Source organism: Coturnix japonica, chromosome 11 (assembly GCF_054131305.1).
Source record: "Coturnix japonica strain WE chromosome 11, WE-NBRP24, whole genome shotgun sequence".
NCBI classification, from domain to species: Eukaryota; Metazoa; Chordata; class Aves; order Galliformes; family Phasianidae; genus Coturnix; species Coturnix japonica.
Window position 1 is genome coordinate 3,754,671 of NC_140673.1, and position 19,311 is coordinate 3,773,981.

Consider the following 19,311-nt stretch of genomic DNA (forward strand, 5'->3'; position numbering starts at 1 on the left):
TTATAGGAAGACAGCTGGACTAGATGATCTCTGTTCCTTCTCATTCTATCGCCAGTTACATGGGAGAAGAGGCCAACTCCCAGCTCACTACAACCTCCTTTCCAGCAGTTACAGAGAGCGATAAGGTCTGCCTTGAGCTCCTCTTCTCCAGATTGGACAATCCCAGTTCCCTCAGTCCCCTTGTAAGACTTGTGCTCCAGATCCCTCACACCTTAATTGCTCTTCTCTGGACATGCTCCAGGGCCTCAATGTCTTTCCTATAGTGAGGGACCCGAAACTGAACACAATATGAAAGGTGTGGCCACACCAGAGCTGAGTACAGGGGGACAATCACTTCCCTATTCCTGTTGGCAACACTGTTTCCGATGCAAGTCATGATGCCAGTGGCCTTCTTGGCTACTTGGGTACACTGCTGGCTCATGTTCAGCTGAGAGTAGACCAGTATCCCCAGGTCTTTTTCTTCCACACAGTCTTCCAGCCACTCTGCCCCAAGCCCATAGTGTTGCCTGGGATTGTTGTGGTCAAAGTGTAGGACACCACACTTGGTCTTGTTGAACTTCATCCTAGTGGTCTAAGCCCAGCAATCCAGCCTGTCCAGATCCCTCTGTAGGGCCTTCCTAACCCTAGGTAGATCAACACTTGCTTCCTGGTTGGTGTCATCTGCAGACTTACTAAGGGTGCACTCAGTGCCTTCATCCAAATCATAAATAGAGATATTGAACAGGACAGGCCCCAGTACCAGGCCCTGGGGAATGCCACTCATGGCTGGTTGCCAGCTGGATTTCAGTCAGTTCATCTGGCCCTCCATCCAGTTCTTTACCCAGCAAGGTGTGCATCTGTCCATGCTACGGGCTGCCAGCTTCTCTAGGAGAATACTGTGGGAGATAGTGTTGAAGGTTTTGCTGAAGTCTATGCAGACTACGTCAGCAGCCTGTCATTCACTGTACTGGAATTCTTGCATAGTAATTGTGTGTAACTTACCCTTCTGAGACTGTGATAATTTTTCAAGGGAAAGGAGGGTCTCACTCTTCCTGCAGTGATACATTCCTTATGCTGAATAGTCTTAATTCACAGCATTTTGACTCTTCTTTTGTTGTTTTCTGCCAGCTTGTACAAGCAACAGATGAGCAGGCATCCAGGACTTGGTACTTCAGGGGGCATTTTCAGACTTAAATTTTAGACTAGCCTGAAAAATTTCTTCAGCAGGAAAGTTTTCCACTGTTTTAATGTATAATTAGCTCTTGAATAAGATCAAGTGTGATGTGGCAATACAGTTTGCACATACAGGCACTTCATCCCTCATTTTACAAAAATGGGCCTCAGTTGCAGTCATCTAGCAAAGGTATGAAGTTTTCATATTTACAGTTTTATCCTGGTGTAACAGGTTCATTTCATGTCATCAGATTCACCCTTACGCTTTGAGACTAGGGCATGCATCTTCTGAAGCATGCCTTGTTCCAATACAGGATTTATGATTTGGGCTGGGCTCCTTGACTTTAATTTGATTTAGGGAAATTTCCCAGAACTTACCAGGCAAAAATCAATTATAAATCAAAACATCATATTTCATTTTCTCCTGAAGTTTTAAAAATGCTTCCTTAAGGCCTGATTCTACAGTAGTCTTCTCATATCCTGCTTTATTCTTTGCTGGTCTAGTGCAGTGACTGGGGAAAATTCTGCATGATTATACAGTGGCTAAATGTAGCCCTTACTGATTTCTTACCCAGACAATGTCTCACTCTAAAGTTGAGCTAGTTTTTTGTGTTTGTTTGTTTTTATTGGTCTGTTTGTTTCCTTAGTTCATTATTTATATCAGAACCCCCTGATTCCAACTAGTTGATTACTAGTAGGCTAAAAACTAGTTTCATACTTTTAATTTGTCACAAAAAATAAAATAAGTACTTTTTTTGTTTGTTTGTTTGTTTTTTCCAGATAAATGCCCTTCTGGATTATTATTTGTTGTATTTTTATATAATATCTTTAATTTAACTATATGATTTTTATACATCTAGGGGGATTGCATAATAATTAAATGATGCCTGTGTGGAGACTATTTTGGCTTCTTCTTTCTGAACACATATTAAGGTCTCAAGAAGAACTTTCCATCTGAAGCAAAGGAAAATATTTTAAAACAGAAAGAATAAATAGGAATTGATGAAGTATTTTAGAAAGGAATTTGTAAGAAGGGGAAAATATTTCAGTTGTTTTCATACAACATAGTATTATTCTTTCTTATTGAAGGAATAGATATATCTGAGCACTTTATTTAGCACTGCTGCATATTTATATTCAAACTTTTACTTTCTGTGAACATAAGAGGACTTCTTGCTTGTTACACCACAGCCTTTCTATAAAGACTTTCAGATTAACAATTAGTAAAATCGCTTCTTTCTGTGTTTTATTATAGTTGCAATTATATACCAAAGGAGAGATCTGGTGATAGAAGTCAGAATCATAACCGAGAAGCTCATATGTCACAGTTTGGCCTGGTTCATTGTATCAGTGCAATAGCAAGCCAGAATTCTGACACAGACAAAGGGTGTGAGATACATTATTTATCAGTAGAAGAAAGCTGTGATTGGAAACCAAATAGGAATTCATTTAGAAGTTAATTTAGGGGAAAATATGCTGACTTTAGTCCTGCTGAGCTTCCTAGTATAGTAAGTAAGAGAAATTATTTGAATGTGTGTTGGTGAAAGAGTAATCCTTACAAATATATGGTGAAATCAGGCAGACGAGGAGTCACTAAAGGAAATAAGGTCCTTCTTGGCTGTAGAATTTGTGTTTCTGAGTGCAGCCTAGCTGCGGATTAGGCTGTGACTCAGAATTAAATTGCAAGTGAACTAACTCAAAGTCTACCAAATTTATTTTAATTGAAATTAAATGAAGTTTAATTCAACAATTAGATTCTAAAACTTTAGTTATAAGGGAATTATTAATTTTTTAAAATCTTTCTGTGCTTGAACATAAAGTACTAGTTTTATATGCATTTTTTTTCCCATTGAAAATGAAATCATCAAACAAAAAGAAGCAACCAAACAAAAACAAGTTGACCTTAACATCATGGGCACAAATTTAGATTTCACATGATGTGGTGACATCTAACTAATTGATATAAATTTCCCCCACTTTATTCTCTACTTACTAACAGACTACAGACAGCAAAGACATTTGCACTGTTCTCTTCTGCCATTATTTAGCAGAACTTTCTTGGAAGTGCCACATTCTGCCATCTCAGAATATAAGTTTTATGCCAGAATGCATAAACAATCAAAGAACCTAATTCTGATCCAGAGGTAGGCACATTTGTTCCATCTCATTAATAGATTAATAGATTCAACAGTTTTATCATTTGAGAATATTTTATACTGAATTTGAATCTCAACAGCACAGATGATGCTCAGGTAAGTAGTTGAAAATAGGTATTTCTAGGTGAACATTTCAGAGTGTGTCCTCGGAAGGAGTGGACAATAGTATGCATGCGCTTCAGTATTTATTCTTTCTATAAATACACAAAATAACCAGGCAAAGTAAAGGATTATGGAAACTACTGAGAACTTTTGTGGAAATGGTTTTCTCTTTTGTAAGGTAAGATCAGTAGCATAGACAGCCTTTCACCTGTCTCCTGTTGAGAGAATGCAACCTTTCATTACTGTGCACCTCACACTGTCCATCTTAAAAAACTCAATATTGCAACTCCGGGAGTCTGCATGTCATGTTAAGCAACTTGAAAAGGGCATGCCTTTTCAAGTCTCAGAGGTGTAGCAAGTAAAGCATCACTACTGTTGTCACTTCTGCTCAGAATAAACATTTAGATCTAATTCCTAAGAATAAAACTTTTCTCTGTTTTCTCTTAAAACCATGAGCCCCTATATTTTATTTACCTACAACGTGTGTTCAACACACACAAAAGAATATCAAGATTTCTGCTTTTGTGTAAGAAGAAAGAATCCCACAGCATTTCTTTTTAATAACTGTTCAGCTACAAAATTTTATTGGTATCCTTCTATGTTCCCTCTAGAGGATGTAATGCGCAAAAGCATTGCCACGGAACATATAAAATTACAAATGAAATTTATTGTAAAAAGTAGAACGTCTTCTAGACTGGTGTCAGTATTTATTTCATTCATAAACCAAAACTGTAGGTATAATATATTCATTGTCAGCTAGTTCATGTGTGTAAATTGCCATCCAACAGTATTGACTGATATAAGACAGATATTGAAAAGACAATTTAAATTTACTCTTCCAAACATAAACTGTTCCACAAAAGCACTGTAAAAACTCCTTCAAGGTTTTGTGTTGTGCTTCACATTTATGGTTAACTACATAATTTGGTTGTGTCATAATCCACTGTGTTTGGCAATTTGGCATTAAACGCCTGCAAAGCAGATTGAATTCTCACCACTTCACTGGTAGACAGTTTGAGTCTATGACGGAGCAAGCAAGAGAACAGGTCTAGACGACGTTGACCAGGTGGAGAGAGTTTATTTACACGATCGCGTATCTCTAACAGCTGCAAAAGTGCGGAGTCCTGTGATCCCTGAGTATAGGGGTAGTCCAGCTGCAAAATCAAGTCTCGAATTGCTTCTGGGTCAAAGTGCATGCTGTAGCCAAACACTTGGATGTTATTGATTTTCATGTAGCCCAGATTTCTTGAGGGATCAATAAATTCCAGGGGTTCATAGTAGATGCTTTCATTGCCATTTGGACCATTTGACTTTATTCGACTCCTCAAATAGATGTGTACTGTTTCAAAAAATGTCTTCCACTTGTTGCCCAATGTCAGTGTCCAATTATAACACTGAAGAGGTAAGTCCAGCTTAGTCCGCTCCCAGTCTGGGAAATTATTTTCATTCACAGGCATAAACCAGCTCTCAGAGTGGCTGCCCCCAAAAGGGTTGACATAAACAGCAAGAACAGGCTCCAAGGTGCTGTTTTTAGTTAGGCAGATTTGAAGAGAGAGGCCTAGTATCATATGGACCAGGCTAGACTTGTACTTGTTACTCTTTAGAGTAAGGAGCATCCGCTTGCGCCAAGAAGGATCAAACCAGTTGTTGAGGCGCATGTCATTGCTGATGAAAATTGCATGCACCTCAATTCTCCGATCTGTCTTCTGCAGTAAATATTTCATTTCCAGGTCCTGAAGGTCAGTCTCAAACCCAATGTAGTGCTCTGTTGATTCTGCAACTTCAGGCTTGCAAATCCCCTGGCTTAGCATGTATCCAGCATTACAGCTCCCACAGCGGGTACGATTGTCAGGAGCACAGCTCAGACAAGCAGAACCATCTCCAACTGTGCAGGGAAGGAACCCATTGCAGGCAACCTGGTCATTAGGGCAGGTGCATGTGTGGGTCTCTTCAGAAAAGCTTCCCAGAAGGCCATTTTCATTGCAGTAGAGAAAGGATTGGATGCGATTGAGCCAATAGTTGGAGGATCTGCAATTTTAAAATACTATACTTTAGCACAAAGAGACACCTGAAAACAATAAATACAACCTTGCAATTTTTTTTTACCAGAAAGAGAAAGATGAAAGTGTTTTTAGTAACAGATTAAGGCACTATGAACATAACTAAAGTCAGATGACAGCATCTGCTGTCAAATAAATACACATATAAATTGCCTTTTTGCAATGCAAAACCACAAAAAAAGAATTTGCCTTATAAACTCACACAGTAAGAACATTTGGATCATGCATTTTCTTTGTATCTCTGTCAAGAAAGCCTGTCAGAGTCATTTTTTTTCTGTAGTTGTCTTAAGATTAACATCTTGAAATGCTATACAGTTGATATTTCTTTTCCTCATACTATTTGTTCAGGGAGGTGCTTTGGATGTATCTGTGTATGATTTGGTATCATTATGCTGTTTTGTTATGAAGATTTTTGTAAGCCTGAAAGCCTTCTTGTTTCTAGTTGTTACTGCTTTGATTTATAAGTAGTGAGGAATGGAGTGACCAAAATGCTTACCTGGAATAGCAAGTAGGGCCCCACTAAAACAGATTCAGTCTTAATTCTTCAAATTAATTCCAACACAATCACATCATCATATAATCACATAAAGGCTTGCAGTAGAAGAAACTGTGAAGATTACATAGTTCCTACCACTGCCACGGGCACGGTTCCCATGTCCTTATGGGAAGTCAAAGATGACCATTCTGTGTTTACTTTTCATCTTCCGAGATGAAATTAAATGATTGTTTTAATGTTTTTCTTGTCAACTTATTTTATTTTCACAAAAAACAATAGACAATGTACTAAATCATACTGTGAGAACATACTGAAACCAGTAATTTAATCTGATGAGGTACAATTGCTAGCAGGAAGGCAGTGTAAGAAACACAGTTACATGGACATAGACAAGACAAATGTTATCTCCTTTCTTGTCTGCACTTTTTGTTCCTTTATAATAATTCTCACATTGCAGAGAATTGTTTTCATTCACATTCAAGAACTTGCTTTCACTGCTGCAGAGTCTGTTCTACTGTTGCCATGTGAAAAAAAAAAAAAAGGAAAAAAAAAAAAAAGAAATGTAAAAATAAAAACCACTACAATCATTTTAGATCCCAGTGACTCTGTTTTCTGCTTTGGGGCTTTGGAGAATCTTCTTTCTGATTGTTTCTATGCCATTCCCAACCCCTTTTATTTTTCTTTTCTATGTATTGTCCATCAGTACCTTTATGGAAGTATATACCGTAAGATATATGATCTGAATGACTAAACAGTTTGCTTCTCTACGCTTAGTTGAAAGTTAAAGTGAAGAAAAAAAAAAGTTTGGAAAGTTTACGCCTTTCCTGAATAAAAACAGTGCATTCATTCTAGAAACAAATGCAATGTCACAACACAAATGTTACTCCAAAACTGAGTAGAATTTTAAACAAACGGATTTCCAAGGTAGAATCAAAGTTCCCAGGTACTGTGTCTGGCTCATTTTGACAGTAATCTATTCTCACTAAGTTTGCTCCAGCAGTTAGGGTATGTTACAACCTCAGTTCCTCTTATGTGTCGGACGTTGCAGCCAGGCTATATCTTCCATGGTCTGTCATTGTTAGGCCTATAATGCATGACCACCATCAAAACAGAGAAGACTACTGTCTGAAGGATTGAAAATATCCTTCCAAAGGTTTCCTGCTGTAGCTTTATCCTAACTCAGAATCACAGAATGGCAGTGGTTAGAAGGGATCACTGGAGGACATCTGATTAAGCACTCCTGTTCAAATATGGGCACCCAATACCTTATAGGCCCAAGTTCCTATGTAATAACCAACACTTACTCAGATTCCAAAAGATGTTAGATGAATATAGAAAAATGCTTTTTTGGAAAAAAAGAAAAAAGAAAAAAACCACTTTCCTTTAGATCTTTGAGTTATCCATTTACTTCAGAGTAACCTTCTTTAAGATTTTATCTTATTTTGATTTGTTACCTTGGACAGATAACCAGATGGATTTCAAGGATGTGTCATTTGCTCTTTCATCTCCAGTTTTTCTGCTTGTTAATTGGATGTTAACATTGACCATGGTTTAAGACTAGTCTGTACCACATGAGTACTGCATCAATGTAATGTGCTCATATGTCTAACAGCTAATATTGCTCTGACTTGTAAGAGTGAATTTTAGTATCCTCTCTCACTTCTCTTGAAAGCAAAAGTGCTGTCTTTGAAAAGTCATGTTGCATATTAGAAGTACATTTCCAGAAATACATTAAAAAAATATTCAACATAGACCAGCTCTGAGCGTACAGTTATAAATCTGAATTCAAGCCAGTAGAGGATAAACATGTGAAGACAATCTAAAGACTTTTTGTTTATGACAGAGCATTTACCGTAGACACTAAATCTCCTTGGATCACACACAAAAAGCATCAGCCATGTTATGTAGTTTGTACAACCTAAGGATACTCCTGTGATACTCCTGCATTCTGCATTATGTTTGCATTCTAGTCAGATGTATGCACACTGTGCCTGAGATGCAAAGCTGAACAAAGTCTTGCAATTGCATCAGTTTCTTAGCAAAGATTAGCAGCTTGGATTTCACACGGTGCTAGTATGGACAAGAAGTTTCTGTATTCCTACTGGCTTGGAGCCCAGGAAGACATATTTTTCACCTACATGCTAGCTATGATTTCTGGAGCCTGATTTTAGCTATTTTCTGATAGATTTGTTGAGGTATATATTTGTCATTGGATAGGTTTTAGCAGTGGAGAAGGGGCCTTGGTGATCAGAGGCTGCCTTGTGTGAGGAGGAAAGAGTGGCACAGAAGTAAGGACAGATTGCAGCCACCTGCTCCCCATTTTTTTGCACTGCCTGGGGCAGGAGGAAGTAGAAAGGTTGGGAGAGAAGTGAAGTTGGGTCAGGAAAAATATGTGCATGAGAAGGTATCCAGCTTGCCCTACCCTGCCTGTTCAGGCCTCATTTTGCGTGGAATAAAAGAGGATGTCTCCTCACTTGAACATGCCTGAGAATGGTTAGATTGGACAATCACAGAATCACAGAATTGTAGGGGTTGGAAGGGACCTCTAGAGATCATCGAGTCCAACCCCCCTGCCAAAGCAGGCTCCCTACACCATGTCACACAGGAAGGTGTCCAGGCGGGTCTTAAATATCTCCAGAGAAGGAGACTCCACCACCTCCCTGGGCAGCCTGTTCCAGTGCTCTGTCACCCTCACTGTAAAGAAGTTCTTCCGCACATTTGTGCGGAACTTCCTATGCTGTACTTTCATCCCATTACCCCTAGTCCTATCCCCACACACTACTGAAAAGAGACCAGACTCACCACTATGGCTCCCACACCTCAGGTATTTATAAACCTGGATCAAATCCCCTCTCAGCATTCTTTTCTCAAGGCTTAACAGACCCAGTTCCTAAGTCTCTCCTCATAGGGGAGATGCTCCAGGCCCTTCACCATCTTAGTGGCCCTCCGCTGGACTCTTTCCAAGAGATCCCTGTCTTTTTTGTACTGGGGAGCCCAGAACTGGACACAGTATTCCAGATGAGGCCTCACCAGGGCAGAGTAGAGGGGGAGGATCACCTCCTTCGACCTGCTGGACACGCTCTTTTTAATACACTCCAGTATGCCATTGGCTTTTTTGGCTACAAGGGCACACTGCTGGCTCATGGTTAATCTGTCGTCCACCAGGACGCCCAGGTCCCTCTCAGCAGAGATCCTCTCCAGCAGGTCTTCCCCCAGCCTGTACTGGTGCAAAGTGGACAAGTGTGCTCTGAACACACAGGGTGAGCCAGACAGAAAGAGTCCGCAGAATGATTGCAGACTGATGAAGAAAGGGCAGCTGGGAGAGCAGGAAATAAATAGTCTTGGACCACAGAGGAGAGGGAAGAAGGGAAACCTAGTGAAAAAGATGATTTTGTTGGAAGAGAAGGCTTTTAAGTTGCTGCAATAAGTTTTTTGAAATCAACAAAATTAATGTACAGGGAAATGTTGATTGGACTTCAGTAAATCCTATCTCTAGGCACACAGTTTTTGAACTTTCTTCCTTATTGCAGATCTAATCTATTACTTCAGTTATTTTGACAAGCAAAATGTTATTATTACATTCTGTTATTATGACAGGCAAAAAAGATGACACTTTTTTTTCTTTGAATATTTAATGAGTCTACCCTCCCCCTTTTTCTACCAAGGAATAGAATAAGCAGTATAAAAATCTTCATGAAATTAGAGCTGAATGAAACTTTAGCTGTGAATTTCTAACTTAAAATGTAGTTTTTAAAACAACTGTATTCTTACTCAAGAGAAACAAGAACTTCAGATTTGATTTAGAGGGAGAGACCTTTTTTTTCCTAATTCAAATGAAAAACACCATCCTTCTAACTTTTAAAATTTATTACCTTGTTTTATTTAGTAGACAGATTTCAAGAAGTTCTAATTGCATCTTTCTCTGATCAGTTTACAAGCAGAAATACTTCAAAAAAGAAGTTGAAATTGCTTTTTTTGATGATTGCTTTGTATTGGTTTTAATTTGTCATTAAGGAATACCACTGCACTTTCTAAAGGTATTACTTTTTCTCAAGTAAGTTGTAAAGTGCAATGAGGTCTCCCCTGAGCCTCCTCTTTTCCAGGCTAAACAAACCCAGCTCTGTGAGTCACTCCATGTAAGACTTGTGCTCCAGGCCCCTCACAAGTTTTGTTGCCCTTCTCTGGACACGTTCTGCCCTTCCTCAATGGCTGTAGCCAATAGAAGCAAATTGAGTCTCCAGTACCTAAAAAGAAGACAAACTTCTCTTCCTGAGTGTTGTTTAAGCTGTCAGCTTTCCCTGTCCTATTAGAAGATTTGGCTACTTTTTCTCATCCAGTCTATGCTAACACTAGAATTTGAGGTACACTGAGCTGTTTAATATCCTCCACTAGTCTGACGAAAAACTTCAAACAGATAATGGACTACAGGTCAATAACAACATCTATACACCATATAGTTTTGATGAACATAGTTAAAATTTAAAAATCCTGAACCAATATATACAAAAACATAGCAGATATCTTTTTGGAATTTAATGGAATTCTGTTTTTTATTTTTTTCTCTTTGCTCTTACCATGGCCCCCAGACAGCAGTAGCATGTGGGAATAGTTTTTGAGACTTAGTGCACCTAGCATTAGACAAACAAAATCTCACTATCTTCTACATCATCATATCATGAGACTTCCCTTTTCTACTACATCAGTCTAATTATTCTTTAATTTTCTACATTAGATGAGTCAACTAGTACTTGATTGTTTAGCTACTCTATGCAAATTTATCACCCCTAATCTATGCCTTTCATTTTTTGCCATATTCAAAATCCACTACTTAGCCTGTCATCGGAAAGTAAGAAAAATGTTTATTGAATCTGTCATAAATCTTCAGTGCACCTTTCCACTCTGCCATTTTTCCAAAGCTGGACTGATACCTATGCTCTACAGTAATCACTAGGAAAAGATCCTCTTCAGTTTCATAAGGTAGGATCTGAATCTCTGACTTTAACCTCAGATCTATATTAATGTCAATAATAGGCTTTGCTCAAAATTTAGAGTACTTTTAGTTTTTCTCTTCAGGTTTATTAAGTTCTTTGTACATTACTCCAATCCTTACTAAACAATTCTGTATACAGTCCCAGTGTCCTTTTACCTTTAATTTGTTCTATTTAATCAGTTATATTCTCATTGTGTTAATGAAGGACTAATTAGAAAATTAAGAAGCTACTTATCTTAGCAGTTGCTACTTGCATACATAGACTAATAAATAAATGCATACAATAAGTATCTGGGGGAGGATTGAAAAGGCTCGCCAATTATCCTTTTAATGAGACTGTAAACAATATTATTTGATTTGAGAAATTAAATTTACTGGCTGAATGCGCTTCTTTTTCAAACACTGAGCTGCAGAACTTTGCAGTTTCAAACAGGATGAAACAGTAAAAATATTCCTATTTCAATAAGCTTCAAATCAAAATCTGATGCCCAAAAAATCCATGCTTTCATGTGTATACAATATAATGTGATAAACTATTATCAGAAGCTGTTTTAGTGAATAGTAGACTTGATATTGTAATTCTATTGTTGCATTAAAGTGTTATTTAATTTAAAGAAAACAGTCATAGTATAGGATACCACATATCAAATTATATGATTAATTAGAGCTTCCTCAAAGTTTCTTATATTTTTTTCTTCTTTCTTGATTAATACAGAGTTGTGGAAATAAACCTTTCAAAATAGAATGCAAAGTCACAGAAGAGCTGTTCAATTGAGGCTGAAATTTCTAAGTAAACATAAATGTTACTGATTTCTTCCCAGCTGAATTATTGTCTTTACAGAAAATGGACCACTAAGCCAGATAACTCATAAAAATCACAAACAACTGTAAACCTTTCAGTTATAACTATTCGAGGGCTTCAGTTTCATCCTTGAGTACAAAGAGTTTCTGTCATGGTTTTATGATTTTTGGTTATTGGTATTCCACATCGTAACATCAGGTAGTGCACTGGCTGTTAAAGTTAATGCTCCAGTTCCAGGCACTTGTCCTAGAAGAGAAGAACTACATTCCCCAGAAGACTGTTCACTGTGCTGTTATCATTTCTGCTTGGGGGGAGCAGATAAAAGGCCTTGGTAGGTCATCTGACACACTTTTTCTTTCACAAAATCCCTTCACCCTGGAACTGGGTCGAACCAGCCCATAAACTGTCGACAGTTTCTGATCATCCAAACCAACATATCTATCTGTCTAATACTATTTAATTATTTTGACCATACTCATCAATATGAAAAGATGTCATCTTGTGTGACAATCTTTCACAAGTCTTTCACAACTTTAGAAATCAGCATGGAAAGAGATTTCTATTTAATTATGATTTCCTGTTGCATAGAATGAGTTGGCTACCATACTTTGAGCTAAAATATTTACAGGGCAAAGCCTGCCATGTAATCTCACATTTACACAACCACAGTAAAAAAATAATATAATTCTATAGATATTAAATCTAATAATTAGAGAATCTTTACCTGTTAAGAAATAGAAATAGAAATCTTAATTGTTTTTGTTCATGAAAGAATTATATCTGAAGTTGCACTCAAATGCCTCTTTATGAACTACTCTCTAATTCTTAATTATAACGTGTCTCAAAAATATTTTCTATTGTTTTTCATCTATGCAATAGCTTTACCTTTAAAAAAATACTTTTTTGGACCATTAACAATTGGAAGTTAAAATAAGAAAACTTATGGTAACTCTTATTCAAGACAAACTAACATTTAACATAAGAACAAAGCAGTATGGTCATCTTATATAATAGCTATAGCAAGTACTTAATCATGATATGACACTTTTACCTCCCTCTCTGCCTCACTAAGTGCTTAACATCTGTTGTACATCAGATGGTTCAGCAGCAGATGATGAGTACTCAGTGAGGCAGATGCTATGTAAAAAAAAAAAAAAAAAAAGTGAAGACAATTTAACAGGAAGTGTATAGGCATTAAAATACCCATTACCTATTTTTCCTTTCTCTGGAGACTGAGTCCAGTATAAAACCGTAAGACAGGAACATCAAAAGCAAAAGCACTTACAAGCCTCTTTAAAATGTCCTATTCTTGATCTTCTGGGATCATTTCTTGGGAAGGACAGATAAGAATGAAAGTATATAGTTTCTTTGCTGAGGTTCATAACAGGAACATTAATTGTTGCTAAATTTGTTAATGGTCTTTATGTGAATGTACTTTACTTCTGGGAGTCGAACTACAGACCTGACCATTATCATGAATGTGAATGACTGATGGGAAGACTGAGTGTTTTTAGCTTATTCAGCCTCACAAAAAGCAGTACTATATGCAGTGTTCCAATAAACATGCCTGCAATTATTTGGTTACAGCTCATGTTACAGATGTGTCAGTGAGACTCTCGGTGACAGCCTCAACTCTGGTTCAGAATGATCATAAATGGAAGCAAGGCGGATGTTCCAAGTTCACACCTTACAATTTCATAGCTGGCTCCACCTGAGTCGGATGTTTTAAAGCTCTTCTAAAGGTCCGCTCTAACTACATAGCCGATGGTGAAGACAAGGTTTTTACATGCTGTATTATTTATCTCGGAGCATCCTGGGAGTTGAAGAAGGAGTGTGATACCTTTCTGAATGTACATAATGGAAAGAATAGCTTCTAATTAGGAAGTAACCTTTGATAAAACTCCATGATGCTGTGCAGAAATAGGGTATTAATTACATGTGAAAATTGGACAGAAATATTTTTTACCATATGCTAAAGTTGTTTTCAAAAAGAGAATGTGGGAATTAAAAAAAATCATTTGAGACCAATGTTTATTAACTACACTATGGGAAAAGATTTGAGGTACCAGGAGGATAATTCTGCATTTAGTAATAATAACAACTGAATATACTTTGATTTATTCAAGTAAAATACCATCTTCTCCATTCTTAATCACATCTAAGAGTAATCTCTGCAGATCCCCCAGCCCTTGTGCCACCATTCTGCAGTTTTTGCTGAATCAGTGACTGGTACAATATATTTTAAAAGCAATAATGCAAGTCAATTCTAAATTCCAGATAGTCTGTAATATAAGATGCAGAGGAAATAGGTTCCAATAGAAAAATTCATAGACCTTGTAGAATAAAGCTGCCATGAGTTACATGGTATTCCATGCAATAAAATATTTTGGCATAGAAAAAATATTCTTAGTCATTTAGATTAAGTTGATTGACCTTCATCTGAGGAGAGGCAGCTGCTAGCTAAGCTGTCATAACATCTTATGAATATCTTATTAGACTACTGTCATCGTTCTGTTGATTACACAAAGCCACATTTGACCATCACCTTAAAATTTCAGAAACTCTCCTACAAAGCAAAGATTTTAGCAATGACTTCTGAGTGTTTTTCCTTTTGTTTCAAGTCAAAGGATGATTGTGACAACACAGCTAGAAGAAGCTGGAGTTTGATCTCTGAGTTAATGCATACATTAAATTATTTCAGTTTTAAAAAATATTTAGGGCTTACTGATTTTTTTCTGGTTATAAAGGCTGTATTGTGCTTAATTTTTAGAGGATCTTTCCAGTACATTTTGTATTTATTCCCAAAAATTTGCAGGTTTAACTACAGTAATGTTGCACCTCTTTTACTCTTGTATCCAAAAAAAAATCTAATCTGAAGCACCTCCAAGCAGATAACAGTCACATTCAAATCATTTTAAGATAACAAATCCATTGTTTTTTGTCATGGCTATAATCATAATGACCAGTGAGATAAGATGGAATCAGAATCAAATTGCTTCGTGGTTCTAGCTACTTATTTAAAAAGCTTCAAATCAGAGACAAGCTTTGGAAGCTTTTACTAAACGATGATCCATGGCTCATAAATAATGACTGATAGTACAGCAGGGACAAAGGCAATACCGGTCAAATGAATCAATTGTGTCAAAAAGCAGAATGAGAGAGGAATTAGAAGTGCTAGGAAAAATAAGATTTCTAATGTGCAGGAGAAAGAAAAATATTATGAAAATTATAATAATACAGAAGATACAAAATCGCACCTGTTTCCTAAGGCCACTCATCTCTACATATATCTGTACTTGTTTTTGCAGTGTTTTTTGCAAGCAATAAAATTCATCTTAGGACACAGATTATCCATTAGTTCCTTAGGCTTTAACAGGCATTGCTGGATACATATATTAAAATAACTTTTTTTAAAAAAAAGCTTGCATGAAAGTTTTAGTGATTTTTCTGATTGTTAGGCATCTTTGAAACACTCAAAAAATAACTATCAAGTTTTTTATAACACAATCAATCTTCTTCTGTCAAGAACAGAAAAGAAGTTATAAAATTGGACAAACTGCTAATAGGCTTCCCACTACTTTTACAGAGAAACTGAAATAAGAACGTAAGAACATGATACTTCCATGTCCAGAACCTTACACATTGTAGAGGCTCGTGCACTAGCATGAGACTGACCTAATGAGATGACAAAAAAAGAATACTGCTGTGCATATATGAATGCTTAGATATTGAAAACCTTATGATTAGTGTTGCTCTGCATCGTTACTTACAGCTTCACATTGTTATAGCTCAAGCAATGACATGTCTTTGCTTTGTATTGAGCTGTCTGTAAGGTACATACAGAAATGAATAAACTAAATGGAAGAACCATTGATTTACAAAATGGAGTGAAAAATTAGATTTTGAAATTAAAGATATACCACCTAATAATATAAGCTGGAAAAGGAAAAGTAGTTAATTTAGCGTTATCTTTGGCTCTGAAGCTATACATGGCAATGAAACAATTGCAATATAATTATGAGGACAGGGATTCCTCAGATTATTTTAATATGCTGACATGAACCTAATTTGAATAGTTAATTTATGGAAGGAAGTGAGAAAGTAGGAGCTGCTAAAACCAACTGGATTCCCTTATCAACTTGCATCCCAAGGTCTGATTCTCAGTTGGAGGACGGTGTAAGATGTAGCTATAAATTCCATGCTACAATAACAAGACCACAGAATCACAGAACTACTGGGGCTGGAAGGGACCTCAAAAGACCATCGAGCCCATTCGCACAGCTAAAGCAGGTACAGTACAACAAGTCACACAAGTAAATGTCCAGACTGCTCTTGAATATCTGTAGAAAAAGACTTCACAACCTCTCTGGACAACCTTTTCCAGTGTTCCATCACCCTTACCATAAAGAATTTCTTCCTCATGTTAGTATATATCTTCCTATGTACAATATATACATATTATACAAGTAATATACAAGGATATTACTCCTTCTCCTATCACTGCACACCATCAAGAGCCTGGACTCATCCATTTGCATCCCACCTCCCTTTAGATATTTATCTACATTTATCAGATCCTCTCTCAGTCTTATTTTCCCCATGCTGAACAGACACAAGTTACTCAGCCTTTCTGCACATGCAAGGTGCTCTAGGCCCTCTATCCCCTCTGTAGCCCTCCATATGACTCCTTCTAGGAGATCCCCATCTTTCTTGAACTGGGCAGACCAGAACTAGACACAGTAGTCTAAATGTAGCCTCACCAGGGCTGAGTAGAGGGGCCACGCTTTTTTACTGTACTTCGGGATACCATTGGCCCTATTGGCCACAAGGACATATTGTTGTCTCGTGGCCAAACTGTTGTCTACCAGGACCCTCGGGTTCTTCTCTGCAGAGCTCATCTCCAGCAGATCATCTTCTAACCTGTACTGTACTGATGCATGTGGTTATTCCTCTCCCCGTGCAAGACTCTACAACTTGCTCTTGTTAAACCTCATGAGGTTCTTCTCTGCCCATCTCTCCATTCTATCCAGGTCTTGCTGAATGGCAGCACAGCTTTCCAGTGTGCCAGCCACTCCTGCCAGCTTTGTATAATCAACAGACTTGCTGAGGGTGGACTCACTCTCTTCATCCAGCTTAATCAAGACTGCTACTTACAGGCCTCCAACCAGACTCTGTACCATTGATGACCACCCTCTGAGCTCTGCCAGTCAGCCAGTTTTTAATCCACCTCACTGTCCACTATCTATCCCACGATTCTTAAGTTTCATTACAAGGATGTTTTAAGGTAGTTGCTGAATAAATAAAAGTAATGTGAAAGGGTAATTGATGAAGAGTATCTAAACCACGCTAAAGCCAGACTAAAATTAAAAAACAAAACAAAACAAAACAAAGCAAAAAAAACAACGCTTGAATTGACTAAAGAATCCAAACTTACAGTAGTGGTGAGGGGTAGATTTGAGTATGAGAAGAGATTTAGTGGCAGAAACATCATGCTTCTATTGAGTGGCTTTCTGGAATTAAGTCTCTTTAATACAAGCAAAACTGACTATGGTAATAGTAACAGAAAACAAGATCATTATAATTCCTGTAGAACCAATACAAGATCGTTACAGTACCCTGCTTTCATACTGACTACATACTGTATTCCTAGTTTCAGATACAAATACTTGAAAATAAAATAAAATCAATAAATAAATAGAAATTTCATTCCTGCAGAACTAGTTATAGCTATAATCGTGGAGACAGGCTTAGAGAAAATCTGAGTCCTGGTACTAGCTTACCACCTTTCTGTTGGAACATAACTACACACTACACATATTGCTCTTCTCTTTTGATGGTGTTCTTAAGTCTTTTTTTGCATTCTTTGACAATTTTAATTATAAATTTGGGTGTCTATAGGTGCTACTGTAATATAAAGAGCAATAATCTGTCACTTTTTTTTCCCATTATGTGGAACTGGAGTTATTACACCAAAGCAAGAATTTCCTGCTGAAGAGTAATGATTTTAATTAAAGAATACAAAACTAAATTCTGTATCCATACCTCATATATTGTATATAAAAGAAAAAAACAGAGTTTAATGTGATTTTTTTCCCTCTTGTATTTTAATAATAATTGAAAACAAAATAAATTTATTTAATCAATCTCTCAGTTTTACTTTAGGCACAAAATACTTTGTAGAACAAGAGAAGATGTTTTTTCTGTCATTATATGCTGTATAAATATAATATTGTGATGGTTTTAATCAAATTAATTTTTGTATTTCATTTGATAATGTATAATTCTTATAGAAAGAATACTGCTTTATTAATGCAAATGGCCATATATTGCATGTTCATATTATAGATATAATACAGAAAATATGTATTACACATATAATGTATACTGTGCAATAAAATATTATATAATATGAAATAGAAGACATTAATAACTAATAATGATTACAAATAAATTTCAAGTAACCTTCTTTGTATTAAAAAGGATACTCAAATGCAGTGTTCTGAATGAACTGTTATCCCCTCTTAATTTATTCTGGCAGAACAAAATCATTATATATATTGGTTGCACATGCTACTTTAACTCCTGTGCAATAGTTTGTAACTCTGTCAAAAATTGTTAGGGTAGTGGTCAAAGCCCTAAGCCTGTTAGTGTTCAAGAAACACCCTTATAGAACCAGGAATTGAACTTAATGTTCCACACAGATCCTTTCCAACTCATTTTTTTTTTTTTTTAATACGATTCTTTCATTTTATTTGTTTTATAAAACAGGAGTGGGTCAACCTTTTTTATTCACTATATTTGCTGCACCAGCATGTTAGCTGTCAAAGAAAATCATGGATGTAGGACTGTGTTAATAACCTCCTCCTGAGAGGAAGGGTAATCAACCAGAAATCATAATCTGAAGGAACAACTTTTGATGAAAGAAGAGCATATTGCTTCTACTAAACTATGTATAATGTTTCTAGATACTTGTGGGAATACAAGAAGGACTGTACAGAGCAGCAGCTGTGGAGCAGGATAAACAGGATGAGAACCACGGACACCTCTAGAAGAAGAAAGAATGGCTCATGGCTCTAATTGGATAAGTGCCTGCATGAACAGTGGAAGAGTGTTTGTGGAATGCTCTGTTGACATGTAAAGATGGATGGGAAAATTGTAGGGGTGGATGGAAAAGCTAAAAAAAGAAACCTTATGAAGGAATATAAGTGATGCGAGAACTTGTAATAAATGATTTAGGTCATTCACATCTGAGTCCATGCATCAGACACTGCAGATACTCAATTTCATTCTGTTATTATGTGTTTGTATTTATCATAATATCAAAGGGGAGAAAGAAAATCTCCCCATTCAGAAGAGCTTCCTTAACACTCTGCAATTTTTATACAAGCGAGTATGTTTCAGTTCATTTTAGGGCCTTTTGATTTCCAGCTTGATAAATTTAGCATGTTTCTACTCAAAGGGATACAGAACTGCAGAGAAACAGCTTGTTAATACATGCTTATGTATAGCCACGAAATTGTTATTCTGTTAAATGGGGTCTGGAATATAGAATT

At 36.8% G+C, this 19,311-nt stretch overlaps 1 protein-coding gene across 4 annotated transcripts in view; it reads right to left on the reverse strand.

Moving 5' to 3' along the window:
• Positions 1–3,960: 3,960 nt before the first annotated feature.
• BRINP3 (BMP/retinoic acid inducible neural specific 3) overlaps positions 3,961–19,311 on the reverse strand; it is a 190,983-nt gene continuing 175,632 nt past the window's right edge. For all 4 annotated transcript variants that reach the window (XM_015869841.3, XM_085511992.1, XM_015869843.3 and 1 more), the window contains one exon: positions 3,961–5,438. In XM_015869841.3, the coding sequence (XP_015725327.1) occupies positions 4,322–5,438 (1,117 nt within the window). In that variant the 3' untranslated portion in view covers positions 3,961–4,321. The remainder of the gene's footprint in view (positions 5,439–19,311) is intronic.